A 14,633-nucleotide genomic window follows, 5' to 3' on the forward strand; every position below is an offset into this window, starting at 1 on the left:
AGCCTTGCGACACACAGACCAGCAAAAAAACAAATAAGTTATATGGTTCTATCCCACCTAATCATCCCACTCTTCATCAAGTTGGTCGATCAGGCGGTTCTCCTCATCCACATCCCGTTGGTCCTGTCTACGATTGCTGCCAGCAGCATTTCTCCCTCTCCCACCAATAGCTCCCACCAGGCCATTTCTCCCGCCTCCTGCGCTGCCATTAGATGGCCCGTGGCCAAGCTGCGAATAAGCCGATCGAGACTTGCGGAAGCGGAAACAGTTCGCAATCGATGACCAGAGAATTATAAACATATCCTAATTCAGCGATGGTTAACTTGGCTTCCCTTCATTCTCTCAATAAATAACACAATAAAGAAGACAATAATTGGGGAGTGTCGATAAGCTTTGGTGGAGTTGGATTTCAGTTTCGAAATTAAGGTTTAGGGATGTGGGTACTAAAAATGCTTATTCCTTCCCTCGGGCCAAAGGCGAAGCAAAGCGAGGGCAACGAGGGGAGGAGGAAAAACAAACAAAAGATACGTAATGTGTGCTGTAAAAGGAAAAGAGATAAAGGAAAGGAGCGGGTAATCCTGGATTCGCTCGTTGATGGGCGGAAATACGGCATGTATTCTGACATGGAAGTAAAGGCGATCTAGAGGGCGTACCAGGAGCAGTGGCAAACAGTGGTTCGAATGAGCCCGCCGTTGGAGGTTATCCAAAATCGTTTGCTTGTAGACCAGAGGGTGAAGGATAACTGGAATGGCCGAGAGGAAGCGCAAAGTAAACAAAACAACAGGCAAACATATTCTATCCGCTAATATGCCTGGGTGTCCAATAAAATGGTATATGCATAAAGAGTTGAGGGTATATCCAACACAAAAACCAAGAAACCGAAATGTCTATAATAGAAACCGAAATGGGGCGAAGGATTTCAATCGAGGCGGGAAGTAGGGAGAGTAAGTGATGATCCCCGACCACCATTACTTTGGAATCTCGACGTTTGGTGATTACGCAAAAAGGGGAGAAACGAGAATATGGATGTTATACATACCCCGACAAAACTGGCAGCACCACTCCACATCCCGTAGTTCGGGCACTGCCTCCACCCTCGCTGGTGCATGACAGTTCGTTGATAGGCGCATCCACCAATAAGGTAGGCAGCTATAGCTATGCCGGCACTAAAAAGGGGTATTGCATCAGCTACTCGTGCGCTCTGACCTATGCAGTTGGGATCGTAACCCGGAATGACCTACATGATTCCGAAAACGCCAGCGGGACCAACGCCGCCGTCCGTACTTGCAGCAACGCCTCCACAGGCAGCAGCGGTTCTGACCTCGAAGAAATAGGAGCACGAATCGGGGCTACCGACGAATGAGAAGGTCGCGGCCGGCGTAACGAGGTCTCGGTCACAAAGGAAGGACATGATAGTCGTTTTCCTTCTCTCAACTTTGTCTTCGGGGTCTTTCTTTTTGTCATCTCCCTTCTTCTCATCATCATCACCCTTTTTATCACCGTCTTTGTCCTTATCATCATGTTCATTATCCTCATCGTCGTCACCGTCTATGATTTTGCGCCTAAACAGTTTGTGTCCAGATGACGGAGAAGGACACGGCGAACCATCGGTATAGTTCAGCACGAGTTTGCGTCCACGGAATAGGAGCGAAGATGATTGTTGCCTGACGGGACATTAGCAGTGTAATTTCATTGCATTAGCCTGGCTTTAAGATGAAGCATTTCAAGCTCAGCTCTCAGAAAACTTACCCGATAGAATATGTTTCTCCGCCCATCTCGTAGTATGCGCTGATATTCTGCCATCTCCTCTCATCGACTCCAACGACATCTGTCAAGTTCTCTACAACAGGAGCGCAGATATTTATCGTAAAATTAGCCCCATAGTCATGTCCCTTGACATGCCAGCTTTCATCCCTTTGGCGGTCCGCATGAGACTTCTTTCCATCCTTCTTATCCAGCTGTACTGATATCGCATTAAGGTCAAAATATAGGCCTGTATTTGGCGAGTGGATGGTACATGGCTTCTCTGGCGCCTTTGGCTTCTCCTCCGCTGCACCCCAGGCAAAGGAGGATAGAAACAGCACTTGAAGGAGCGACTGGAGCCGATTGATATGCATGGCAGGTCGTAGCGGCGGAGCTCAACAGCTCAGAATATATCAACGCCGAAGGAGAAGGTGTCTGTCTTGAAGTTCGCGATCTTAGGCGGCTAGGTTCGATAGAAACGTGGTCTTTCAAAACCGATGAGCACGTAGGAGGCACAATAAAACCCAAGCCCTATAATGATAAAAACGAGCGTGAGAAGTTGGAATCAATCCACATCCAAGGGTGAAAGGATGAAGAAATTCTTGTCGCAGCCAACCTAGCTTGCAATCGCCGCCTCCGCCCGATCTGGATCTGGGGACCTTTATCGAAACGCCTTTCGTTATGTAAGCAATATTTTTCTGGTTTGGCTTCCAGGAACTCCTTTTTTTTCTCTGATACAACGACCAACATCCAACAAACACCATGCAACCAACTGTTAACCTGTCTTGATGATTACGACGCTAATTCAGGGGTATGGGATATATATTTGGGGGTCTCTCGTTACGACTTAAGTGCAGGATCGACTGAACGATTTCCTATCTTGTTGCTATATTCCATATATTACCTTATTCGAATTTTTTTTTTCTTTAATACCACAGCGACAGGGAAACTGACTGGCAATGGGAAAGGCAAACGGGTCAAAGGTTGCCTCAAAGGCGGCTCAAACACCCTTTGAAAAACATGGATATGAGTTCTGTGGCCCGTATGTTCTACAATCTTATCATCTTATTTAAAATAAGCTCCTTCATTAACTTCTTTCATTCTGGTTGGCTGCAGACCTGGTGCAACAGTTCTAGTACTCGGCCTGCCTATCCTTATCTATATCTTCCCATTCCTTTGCAATGATATCTCGGGATGTCCCGCGCCGTCTCTTTTAAGCCCGTCCTCTTTTTCTCTCGAAAAACTCAAAATTGAAGTTGGTTGGCCGGAAAATGGAATTAGGGGTTTCTACAGCACGGAGGCTACACTATATGTTCTTGGGTATTATCTCCTTAGCTTGGTTCTGCAGGTCTTCCTTCCGGGAAGAGAGCCTGAAGGAGTAGTTCTAGCTTGTGGAAGCCGTCATAAGTATAAGTTCAATTGTACATTCTCCGAAATTGCCCCTTTGGGTTGTGCATTGGCTAATTTGCGATCTATTAGCTTTCTCTTCTGCACTCTTGATGCTGCTAGGCTGTGCTGTGGGAACCTGGATCTATGGCGCTGAATTCCCGCTATGGACGTTCCTCTGGGAGAACCATCTTCAAGTGGTTACCGCCAACCTTATCATATGTGTTTCATTGGCTGTATTTGTCTATCTGAGGAGCTTCACGGTTCCTGCTCCCGGACAACACAACCCTACCAACCGCGAATTGGCTCCTGGAGGACAAAGCGGCAACATCATATACGACTATTTCATTGGGCGCGAGCTCAATCCAAGAATCACCCTTCCCATTCCGTTCGTCAGCGAAAATTCCAGGACTCTTGATATCAAGGCATTTTGTGAGATGCGTCCTGGACTCCTTGGATGGGTTATCATGAACCTTTCAAATATTGCACACCAGTACAGGATAAATTCTGGCAACGTGACTTCATCCATCCTTCTTATCACTGCTTTCCAAGCCTGGTATGTCTTTGATGCGCTCTACATGGAACCAGCCATTCTCACAACTATCGATATCATTCTGGACGGATTCGGATTCATGCTGTCTTTCGGAGACTTGGTTTGGGTTCCCTTCATCTACTCCCTCCAAACAAGATACCTCGCCATGTACCCTCTTCAGCTCAGCCCTATCAATGTTGCATTGATTCTCGGCGCACAGGGTGTTGGATACTCCATTTTCCGCGGTGCCAATAACCAGAAGAACAGATTTAGAACGAACCCCGAGGATCCTCGGATCAAGCATATTAAATATATCGAGACCCGCAGCGGATCAAGACTTATGACTTCTGGATGGTGGGGAATGGCTCGCCATATCAACTATCTTGGGGACTGGATTATGGCCTGGACTTATTGTCTCCCAACTGGTATGGCCGGGTTTGCCATGGTGGAATCATTGAACCCTATCACAGGTGTGATGGAGAAGCGTGCTGTCCAGACAGAAGAGTCACGCGGATGGGGAATGGCCATCACGTACTTCTACGTTGTTTACTTCGGAATTCTTCTCGTCCATCGAGAGCGACGCGACGAAGACAAATGCAAAAGGAAATACGGCGAAGATTGGGCCAAATATACCTCGAAGGTTAAGAGTAGAATTATTCCAGGCATCTACTGAACATACCAAAGCATCAGTTTTTGTAGGAGCATAGGGGGCACTTTACACTTCTGACTTTTGTCCATCTTGTTTTCACCATCGGCGTTGTTAAAGCCGAACATGTATTCTAACTTAAATATAGATAGCACCGTTTAATTGACATAGCACCATTTAATTGAGAGAAGTCGTGATCCTGATATATTATCTATTGTCTAACTTTCTTTGGGGGATTGCAGTTGTTGACGCTTTGCTTTCGCCGGGATATCGAAGACGCTCATGTCCCAAGTGTCATCACCATAGTTCCGGATCCAATTATTAAGGACAAGTCGTACATCCTGCAGAACTTGAGCCCGGGCTTGCAGGTACCCACCCATGGCTGTCTGTGATTTTAAAGCACCATACGAAGGCGCTGAATGCACGATTTGAGTTAAAGATGAAGTTTGGGTACCACCAAGCTGTTCTGATACCAAACCGCCCTCGTCTAGAAGTTTGGAAATGTCACCGAGGAGAGCCCACATTCTAGCCCTGGATAATGCGCTGGCCTTTTTAAAGCCAGGCGAATTCAGCCGATACCCCTGTTTGACTCCATTTATCAAAGTCTCATTGAGGTTTGTAGGGGGTGTTCTGAAAAATTCCTTGTACCCTCCTGGCTCGGAGAAAGAATGGATATCATTCCATTTGGACGTGAATGGCGGCCGCGGCGAGTTTGACGGAGGTGCAGTCCAAACCGCAGAAACATTACCGGTTTTAACCTTTTCTTCAGATGACTTAGCAGTAGGCTTTCCGTACTTCCACATGCCTTCAACCTCTTCCATTGGCAACGAAGTCATCTCAAAAGGACGAAACTTAAAACATGCATCAGCTTTGTGGCCTGTTCCCCATGTCCGTCCGTTTAAGGGCCGCATACGGCCTGATTCACCGCTACCAAATGACCGGTCACACCCTGTGCGATTGAGCTCAGCCGCCGGTAAAACGATGTTAGATATATATGCATTCGAGGTTGGTACAACTAACAGGCTTGTGGGAAAGGATAGAATGGATGTCGCTTGTTTTACGGCGAGCTTATCCGAACATGACTTGCTGAGAGTTGACTCGGCATCTGCTCGGGAAGGCTTCCGGCGAACCGCACCTAGTATTGAAAAATGAGCTCTACCATTTAGCAACCCTTGCGGTTGGCTACCTGGGTTTTCTGTATTGCTAGTTTCGGGAACGTAGAGTTTCCAAGGAGTAGGGTCCTCCTGAGCGGCCATGCATAATTCCATACTGGCGTCTCCACAAGGTGCACATGAACAATACATCCATATCTTGACATCCTCCTTTATTCGAAAAGGAGGCCAGGGTATTGGTTCCTGTAAATCGGTGTTTTCCAGGTTCCATTGTAAGAATCTTGATCCAAAACAATTCAACGGATCACCAGAGCCCTGATTAATTTCATCAAGCACGCCAGCGCATGAGTTATCAACGTGCTTTTTGTTAAATTCGGTTAAAACAGACTTGCATTCTTCGAGTAGCCAGTGGTTGAAAGCACGAAGCGTAAGTATTTCAGCATGGCTGTCATGCAGGACAAGCCCGCTACACTGTGCAATTTGTGAAGAAGGTAGGCATTTTGCACCGGTTCTATACACAGTCGTTAGATATGGTTATTTCATATATAGAGAGTATAATTATATACTCACGCAACAGCAACACAAGTTAAAGCTTCCTCGGGTGTGTTCACCTCTGGACGACTAGTTAGTACAAAATGAAACTAAAGTGCATAAGGACGAGGTTTGGGGCGAATGGAGCCCTTTAATCCATCACATACTAGTTACCAAGACAATCCCACTTAGTGGAATCCATTCCCTTAGGCCATTGCCATGAATAGTTGGTTTGCTCCGTTGTGGAAGTGCTTCAAAATGTGCATGGACTAGTGATGCAACGCGTCGTTCAAGAGACGGATGATTATGACACATGAATTATTAATTCCCTCGACGTAAAAGAGAGGCCAGTTATATGTAAATAGGGCATTCCCAGGTCATGAGCTTTTCTTGATATTTGACAACTAGTTATTCCTTCGCCCTACGACTTTAGATCAAAGTGCCATCCATCTTGGGTCCAAAATTTTATATATCACGTGATGAATCCGGAACCTGGCGGCTGAGCCGATGGGATACAGACAGACAATGATCATTGCAGCATGATTTTGGTCTGGTGGTAGCGTCAGATCTGCATTTTAACGATATAATGGGAGATAAGAAACAATTATATTTTCGCAAGATCTCTAACCACCAGGTAACTAGTCAGCCGCAAGCATGAGAGCCAGGAACTCGCCACGAACAAGTAGGCCGCGCCGAGGCCGAGATCGTGGAGTTGAGCAGCCAGCGCCCTCCAAGGGCCAGCAGCGTGTGGCTTTAGACCAAGACGAGTGGATAATCAGAAGCAGCTCTTGCAGCGGCAACTAAGCCCATGAACGAGTTGTTGAGTTGGTTGACTAACGAGTTAACTAGTGGGCGACGTGATCAGCTGGCCACGCTTAAAGCATCACGGGAGTGTTACAAACACCGGCCCAGAGCGGTAAGCTTGACGCAGCTCGCATAGGACACAGCCTCAGTATATATAGCTACTGAGAACTCCCGGGCTGATGGCCGAATAGAAAAGCTTATGTTCATCCTGTTTCTTTCCTGACTCTCATGGGGCCGCTTCATTTCGAAAGGGTCGGATTCATGGTTGTTTCCCTCTTCTAAGACGATATACTCGCAGGAGTGATTATTCAAGTATTGCATTACTTGATTTGATACGTTTTCGGACACAGAAGGGCATCTCGTTGTATCCTACAGGAATCAGATGTGTCTAGACTTGTGGGCCGTTCTGAAACGGAGGAAGAAACCGTCGTATAACCATGACAGGAAATTAGGATACAGAGATGACCAAGAAGTGTCTACGAGTAAGGTTGCCCGATACGCCTCCCTCGCTCCAGGAATCTAAATGTGCCTATAGAATTTATCTTTGCGGAGCATTGCCTGCAGGGAAACGCTATTCACCTGAAGGTTGGGGTTGAGACTGAAATACCCGCCAGCAACCTTCCACTGAAACTTCCCAACGGGCTATCGTTGACATATGGCGAAATACTTGGCCTGGCTGGCGATCTTTATGGGACAGATCAGCCCATAAGTGATGGCGTTACTCAGAATGAGCGACATAACCGATTCCTGAAAGCGTTCGATACGCTAGCAAATGATACCAAATACGCTCCGGAAGAGGCCCCGAAACTTCTCGAGATACTTCATGATGAGATGGAAGAAATCAAAAAGGCTATACGGGATGGAAAATCGGCATCAGAGGTCCACAATCGACTGAAAGTCGCTTTGGGGAAGAACCTTGGATTCGCAACTCTGTTTCGGCCAAGCGGTATTCCATCGTTCCTAGGCCTTGCTCTGATCAACTATGACCATTTTGGTACAGATGCAGAGATAGCGTATAATACTGGTCATAATGCTGCTATCCAATATGCTTTGCGTACAGATAGTGACTTGGCCGTAGCATATGCAATGAACGCCTTTGCAGACCATTTTCTACACGACCATTTCTCTGCTGGTCATCTACGTGTTCCCCGCCGCCAACTCCATGGCAGTACTTTGAATTCTGGAGACGCTTGTTCCAAGGTAGGCAGACCCATACACACCTAGGTATATTCGCTTGAATCACTGGCGTGCTAAAAATTTCCAGCTTATGCACGACGAAGATAGCTGTCTTGGGTTGAAGGTCAGCAATCCGAATGGGGATTCGTGGACAGCCTATGGCGACTCACGTTTATTTGATGACGTGAGTAAGCGTCACCGAGAGATATTCATAAAAGCCCAACAAGCATCGGCCGACGAAGTATTCCAGGCCTGGCGATATAAGATTATACCGCCGACGTTTGAAGCATGGAAATATGCGCCTACTATTGAATCTGCCTTGTCAGCTGATCAGCCCCTAGCTCCATTGTTTGTTTTATCTACTGGGGAAGACAAGAAACCAGTACTTCTGAGAAGACGAAATGTCAGTGACAGGAAAAGTAAAGATTATATTTCTGACTGGACATATACTGGAACCGTGATAAAGTGCAGATGGAGTGGGCGATGGAACTACCCCATGACCCTTGAAGAATAATTGTGTTGTACGGAGTATCACTTACAATATATACCGTCTTTACTGCTATATCTAACGACCTAATGCCTATTTTAAACTGAGTTGACATTCTCTTGAGGTTAAGTTGCCGACACTTCGTATAGATCCGCGGAAACAGGGAGATGTTCACGTGACCACTTCGCGCGGCCAAAAGTAACTAAATCGATCTTCAACCCTCGGCGACATATCTTTCCAACTCTGCACATTAGCAAACTTCTCACCACAATACAACTTCAGCTGAGATCTCTGCCTCAATTTTCACCATGGCCGATAAGCTGCGCACGCTTCAGAACCTCGAGGCACTTCAGGCCCGCTACATTGGCACAGGACACGCCGATACAACCAAGTACGAATGGACATCCAACATCATTCGCGACAGCTATGCTTCTTACATCGGACATCCACCACTCCTCCAATACATGTCCATTGGCATGGGCGAATCAAAGGAAAAAGTTAGAGCTGCGATGGTTGAAAAGATAGTTCGAGGAGCAGGAAATCCGCCAGATGTGAGTTGACTTCCAGGCTCTACCTGATTTTAGCTGAAGAGCTGAGAGGCTAATATGGATTAATGGATGTAGACAAGTGAATGATCGACCAGCTATACTTGAATTTTTTTTCGTCACGCGAGAATATGATACGGTTCAGAGGAGGGAGGGGGTGAGGTCGGCGATAGATCGTTGCCGTGCGGGCTCAAGGAGTCAAAATGATATATTGATGCGAGTCGCGACGGACCCCGTTGAACCTACGTGAGATAAATGCATGTGAAGCGGTGAGGCGAGACATTTGCCCACTCTCATATTAGCTTCCACGACCCGATCCGGCTGTGAATATGGCATGGGATACGAGATAAGACTTCGATTCTTTGCCACGGTGTCTGGACAGTTTCGCTCAGTTCGAGAGGATTCCGAGGAAAACAGTCCCTTCATTAAAGCTGGCGTGCAGGGTTCGGGATAGTTGGTCATAATTATGTATATTTTTAGCGCTGGCGGTGCCCATAAGGGTAATACCAGGACACGCAGTTGTCATGCATCCTGCTAGGTGCAGAGAACATATCTTTGTCTACGAGTCCAAACCCAGATTTCTTAGACGAGTCAATATGCAATGCAAGTTCAGACACCAGTTTGGGCGATCCAAAAAAAGTCGATTTTGATTTTTTTTTTTTTTCGTTTTTACGTATTTTTAAAAAGTATAGTAGCGAATTTGACAACAAGCGAATGAGGGACAAACGCAAGTAGCAGACGAAGCACAGCTCCGAATAAAAAAGGATCAAAAGAGCAGAGAGCACAAAAGTCAAAACCAGCATCCGATTCCTGGCTTCCACCGCAGCTCCAGTCAATGGAGAGCAGATAAGAAACACAGGCCGCTCCAGGAACAAAAATGTGACCGAAATGAACAAGAAGTGAACAACCAGCCTGGAGCAAAGGGGATGAGCCTAGTGAGGGTGACCCCGGCATTTCAGACAAGCCGGGAGTGCAACCGCTGATGAGGAGAGAGCATGGCAGAGTCAACAACGCGCTGCTGGTGAAGGGATCAAAGGGTCGACGGTGGGAAGCAATCACAGATCGTTCGCAGCGGACGCTCACAGATCCCGACGTGCGCTCGTTAGCCACGAGGTTGAGGCAGCCGAAGGCCCAGCAGTGGTGGACAGATACCAATATTCTTCCCCTTAAGAGCGAGAAGCATTCCGACTCGTTCTGGAAAGGGGCCGGGGTCGGAAAAAACGACGAGGATATGAGGTTCCCATGCCAGATGAGAAAATCTCCCACGTCAATGGGGCGTCGTGTGTCTTCATACTCACCAATCCAACCGAATGGATCGCCTGTTCGGTAGCCAGTACCGAAATGAGTTCCAGACAACGACACGGAAAGACGGTTGGTTGAGCCCACCGGACGGTTGATACCCAGACGCAGGCTTCGTGGCCGGTCTAGCCGCCAATACTGCCTATAAAGGGGCGTTTGGGTATGTATACCAATCCAGGAGATACCACACGCTGTTTCCGCATCCACGACAAAAAAAGGGGTAATAAATGAAAACATTTCCAGCCGCGAGGCATATCAGTCTTGATGATATCGTATGCGAGACATGAACAAATGAAAAACAATCCACCCTGGGATGTCATGAACAAAAATGAGGTAGCCGACCCGCCGGTTCTTCATGCAAAAAACAAAGCAAAAAACATAAACATGAAAGTAAATCGAGCACAAAAAATCAAACGCTTGCTAATGAACGCATCATACAATGAAAACCAGACATGAGGAGGGAAGAAGGAAAAAGGAAATAATATGCCAGATAAATGCCACTGCCGCTTAATGAGGATTGGAGAACGCCGTCAGTGATGCGGTTGATGCTTATGGTGCTGGGTGCCTGTTTAAGATGTAGGGATATGTTGTAGGATCGTAGTTTGAACTGCTGTCGGTGTGGCATGCTGTTCTTTACTTGTTGGGTATAGCTGCCCTTCTTTACATGGCTGTTCCGTACTGGAGGGCAAATTCAGGGTATCTATCGGCCCAGACGAAACCGTCCATGCCAGCAGCAGCACCACACTGATGCACCAGCATGTCAGGCAGGAGGTAAGGGACAGCGGAAGCTAGGGTGGTTGGACATTCGTAGAACTCTGACGTGGTGAAAGTGGCTGTCGAGAATGGCTGGCAGTGTGACGACGTAGGCGAGGACAGGGACATGTCACTGTAGCCGATGTTGGGCCACATATTGGGATGAGAGTCACTTGTCGTCGTGCTTGGGCTGGAAGGCAGAACATCCCAGGATTCAACCGGGGAAGGCGATTGCTGGGTCGGGCTATGATGCCACCATTCATCAGGGCCAGTGGAAGAAGGGACTAATGGCGTAGAACGCACCACATCGACGATCCGTGGCGGAGGAGGGAGCAGAGGCACGAAGAGGCCCATGATAGCGGCTTTGGCTTCGTCTGCCAGGCCACAGAGTAACTCTCCTGCGCCTTCTTCCTCCATGCCTTCAAGGGCAGAGGCGCTTGTGCGGTATACAAACCGGTTGACGGCCTGGACAAATTCCTCTTGAAGTTTCTTGAGTTGCATCTCCTTCTCGGGCCAGTCCCATGTCTTGCTTGCGGTGTCGACCGAGTAAATTTCCTTGTGGTAATCGATGAGTGTCTCGATGGTCTCTGGAGTTAGCTTGAAGGCCACTTCGTTCTGCGAGACCATATCGACATGCACGACGTAGGCTTCCATGTGAGAGAGTTGATAGTTGAAGAGGGCATCCACGAGTGGGTTCTCATCCTTGGGTAGCTTGGACTCGGGAGCCTTGAGCAGCATGATTGAACATAGGTTCCAGATGGCATTCTGGTGGGAGAGGACCTCTGTGAGGCATCTGGTATGCTGTCCGACGTTGTTAAGCGGTCTCTTCACTTTGTTCACTCGCTTTAGGGTGACGGTCATCCATTGTTCCACTCTTGACAGCACCACGGTAGGCGACGCTCTGGAGCAAAAGCGGCAGCAGAGGCTGGTAAGAAGGCTGTCGCGCATCTTTGGATTATTCTAGATCGCATTAAAGCCGTTTCCCTTTCCTTTCCACATATACTCCGTCGCTGGATCTAGGTTTTTATATATGATGGTCTGATGTTGTATAGCAAGTCGAGGGCAAAAAAAAAAAAAAGCAAAAAAGAAAAAGAATAAAATATATGATAGAAAAGTATAGAAGATAAAGGTGTTAATATATTAGAGGAAGAAGAAGAAGAGACGGGGTCAGAAGGAGGTCGACGTGGGAGGGAGGGCAAAGGGGACGTTGGCACCTCTTCTTCTGTGCGGGCGGAAGTAGATATAGAGAAGCGGAAGGGGAAGAGGGAAGGAAAAGAAGGCTGAGAGACGGCGGACAGACAGAGTGTATATGTAGAAGATAAACGACGTCCACCCACCAAAACCCACAGCGAACGAACAAGGCCAGGCCCGGTCAGGAAACAGTAAGAATGGGAAAAACCTTGGATGCTCTGTATGGATGCTTGTATGTCGTCGATACGAGCTGAGTTGCAAAAGCTTCCTCCTGCATATGTACGTTTAGGTTCTGCTTAACCCAGCGCCCCGTCATTTTTGTCTGTTGAGCATCTCTCTGCTGCTGCTGCTGCTGCTTCTTCTTCTTCTTTTTTCAGCTTCCTGCCGCCTGTCTACTCTGCCCTCCCTTTCTACTCCGGTCTCGCTCCTTGTCTTCTCCTTTCCTTGCCGCCATGCAAAAAGAAGGACGCAGTGAACGAAGGAAAATAGTAATATAAAAACATGGCATGGAATTTTTGCAAGTTTTCGCTGTGGCGCTGGCTGTAAGTAAGGAAGGGAAAAAAAGACATGCTGTAAGGTACTGTCATGCGCGTGTACGGTACTGGCAATACCGGTCACAAGGGCCCCATGTCCCAGTTACGCGCCCACTCCGAACGTCAGTTTAAAGGTGAGAAGAAGGCCCTGGCGTCGGCGTATCCATGGTACAGCTCGGTACCGGGACGCCCGTCACGGTATCGCCGTGACTATACCTTACCTTACTTACTAAGAATAACACCAACTAAAACTGTCCAAAAAACAAAAAAAGGCCATGCAGGTCTCTTCGTCGTTGCATCATCGCGATGGGCTGCTCGGAGTAGCGAGCCTGATAACTACTGATAGACGACGGCAGGCAAGACCCCATCGAGCCGTCCATTATCTGCCCAGATGGCAAGATGACAAGATGAGCCACAGGTCGGCCCGGGTGCGAGATGTGCACAGGCGCCTCTTAGCCGGCGAAGGGCAGGTTTCTTTCCTTTTTCGCATTCATTCTTTCGTCGTGGTGCAGCTGGACACAGCTCTATCTGTGTTTTTTTCTCCTGCGTCCTCCTCCTGCGTGTATACGGGGACCGTCAGCAGTGGCAAATTGACCCGACGCATCACCCTCATGTTTACCCGCATTTTCTACTCGGGCGAAGGAACCTCCTTTTTTTTCTGCTTGATCTTCTTTGCTACGGAGCACTGTTCTCCATAATCTTCTAGCTTGACCGTTGGTGGAAACCGACAGGATAGGCGGCACAGTCCGTGGCCACGCTCTGGCCTATATTCTACGCATACCCATTCATATTGACGCTGGGTCGAGTGGCCAACGAGATTCCCCAGACCTACTTCCCCTGAGACTTCTGATACCCTCCTATGAACGCCATAGTACGCCGGCATTACGGAGCAGAGCCATATTTGAGATGAATATCGAGGAGTGTGCTAGGCGCTACTCCCTCTGTCCTTCTCTCTCTTTCTCCGTCTCTCTCTCTTTCTCTTTTTTTTTTATTTTTTATTTATTTTTTTTTTTTTAACTTATGCGCTCAGAGCTTTGAAACAAGCCCACAGGCTCCTCTTGACGGGGGTGACAAGGCAACACCATCGAACTCTCCCGGGAAAAAGGCCAAAGGGTCTGGAAGCGATTTTCCATCCATCCCCCGTGGATCTTTCAGCACCTCTGCGTGTGTGGAGTACTGACTGGAAGGAGCCTAGACATGGGAAAGGGGGGGTTATTACCCCACGCACACTCGCCTTCTACTAATCTATCTACTTGGACTACATAAGTAATACCCTTTGCAGCTCCAAGTCCCCTTCGCAGCATGGGAAGAACCAGCAGCAGTAAGAAGAACGATTAACCGACCCATCGGATTTTCTCGCCATTCCCACGAGCCGATATGGAGACATTTTACCCATCAAGTCCAAAAGAAGAAAGGGAATTCTTTTTTCTCTCCTTCCCTTGCCCAGCTGATGGAGGGGACCTGTCTCTGTCTTGGGTCGCTTCAGAGATGGGATTCGCTAGGAGAACGAGACACCAAAGTGTTTGGCTACGTAGACATCCCTGTTCTGGTAGCTGATTGGATAGGCACTTTGATTGATCAGTCATTCGAGACTTTCTGGAAAACCAAAATTATAAAAAGGAATCCTTTCTCCCTCTGCGTAAGTAGCCAGCGACAATAAAGAAATGTGTGGGCGTGCATAGGTACTTCGTAGTTTGGTGGTTGTCGTGCTCGGGACAATTTGATCTAGACGTCTTGAAGTTCTTACTGGTCACATCTATCAACTTCTCAAACACCCTATGTTTATCCAACTATCCAACTAGTTAGTAGTTACTTTATTTACACGCTTACTGTTTCTCCCTAGTATTTCCATGTGACTCTGCATATCACAATATATACCAACCACCCATATATAC

General features: G+C 47.7%; 7 protein-coding genes across 7 annotated transcripts; 4 read left to right on the forward strand and 3 right to left on the reverse strand.

The window, feature by feature from the left end:
• Nucleotides 1-57: 57 nt before the first annotated feature.
• On the reverse strand, nucleotides 58-2,117 carry MGYG_08915 (hypothetical protein; the record flags this gene model as incomplete). Its single annotated transcript, XM_003176918.1, has 4 exons — nucleotides 58-303; nucleotides 1,040-1,166; nucleotides 1,242-1,664; nucleotides 1,750-2,117. The coding sequence occupies 4 exons, from the start codon at nucleotides 2,115-2,117 to the stop codon at nucleotides 58-60; spliced, it is 1,164 nt and encodes a 387-aa protein (XP_003176966.1).
• Nucleotides 2,118-2,702: 585 nt separating this feature from the next.
• Nucleotides 2,703-4,334, forward strand: MGYG_01052 (Delta(14)-sterol reductase; the record flags this gene model as incomplete). The annotated part of the gene is made up of 3 exons (XM_003176919.1): nucleotides 2,703-2,785; nucleotides 2,860-3,164; nucleotides 3,223-4,334. 3 exons carry the CDS (start codon nucleotides 2,703-2,705, stop codon nucleotides 4,332-4,334), a joined length of 1,500 nt encoding a protein of 499 aa, XP_003176967.1.
• A 191-nt stretch (nucleotides 4,335-4,525) lies between these two features.
• MGYG_01053 (tRNA-specific adenosine deaminase 1) lies at nucleotides 4,526-6,265 on the reverse strand (the record flags this gene model as incomplete). The annotated part of the gene is made up of 3 exons (XM_003176920.1): nucleotides 4,526-5,930; nucleotides 5,990-6,032; nucleotides 6,118-6,265. 3 exons carry the CDS (start codon nucleotides 6,263-6,265, stop codon nucleotides 4,526-4,528), a joined length of 1,596 nt encoding a protein of 531 aa, XP_003176968.1.
• Nucleotides 6,266-7,136: 871 nt separating this feature from the next.
• Nucleotides 7,137-8,444, forward strand: MGYG_01054 (phosphatidylcholine-hydrolyzing phospholipase C; the record flags this gene model as incomplete). Its single annotated transcript, XM_003176921.1, has 3 exons — nucleotides 7,137-7,236; nucleotides 7,290-7,954; nucleotides 8,019-8,444. The coding sequence occupies 3 exons, from the start codon at nucleotides 7,137-7,139 to the stop codon at nucleotides 8,442-8,444; spliced, it is 1,191 nt and encodes a 396-aa protein (XP_003176969.1).
• Nucleotides 8,445-8,725: 281 nt separating this feature from the next.
• On the forward strand, nucleotides 8,726-9,052 carry MGYG_01055 (splicing factor 3B subunit 5; the record flags this gene model as incomplete). Its single annotated transcript, XM_003176922.1, has 2 exons — nucleotides 8,726-8,968; nucleotides 9,041-9,052. 2 exons carry the CDS (start codon nucleotides 8,726-8,728, stop codon nucleotides 9,050-9,052), a joined length of 255 nt encoding a protein of 84 aa, XP_003176970.1.
• A 1,869-nt stretch (nucleotides 9,053-10,921) lies between these two features.
• Nucleotides 10,922-11,962, reverse strand: MGYG_01056 (hypothetical protein; the record flags this gene model as incomplete). The annotated part of the gene is made up of 1 exon (XM_003176923.1): nucleotides 10,922-11,962. The coding sequence occupies one exon, from the start codon at nucleotides 11,960-11,962 to the stop codon at nucleotides 10,922-10,924; it is 1,041 nt and encodes a 346-aa protein (XP_003176971.1).
• Nucleotides 11,963-12,790: 828 nt separating this feature from the next.
• MGYG_01057 (hypothetical protein) lies at nucleotides 12,791-14,063 on the forward strand (the record flags this gene model as incomplete). The annotated part of the gene is made up of 4 exons (XM_003176924.1): nucleotides 12,791-12,906; nucleotides 13,470-13,658; nucleotides 13,771-13,902; nucleotides 14,021-14,063. 4 exons carry the CDS (start codon nucleotides 12,791-12,793, stop codon nucleotides 14,061-14,063), a joined length of 480 nt encoding a protein of 159 aa, XP_003176972.1.
• Between the last annotated feature and the right edge of the window lie 570 nt (nucleotides 14,064-14,633).

This window comes from Nannizzia gypsea, genomic scaffold (assembly GCF_000150975.2).
Source record: "Nannizzia gypsea CBS 118893 supercont1.1 genomic scaffold, whole genome shotgun sequence".
Taxonomy (NCBI): Eukaryota; Fungi; Ascomycota; class Eurotiomycetes; order Onygenales; family Arthrodermataceae; genus Nannizzia; species Nannizzia gypsea.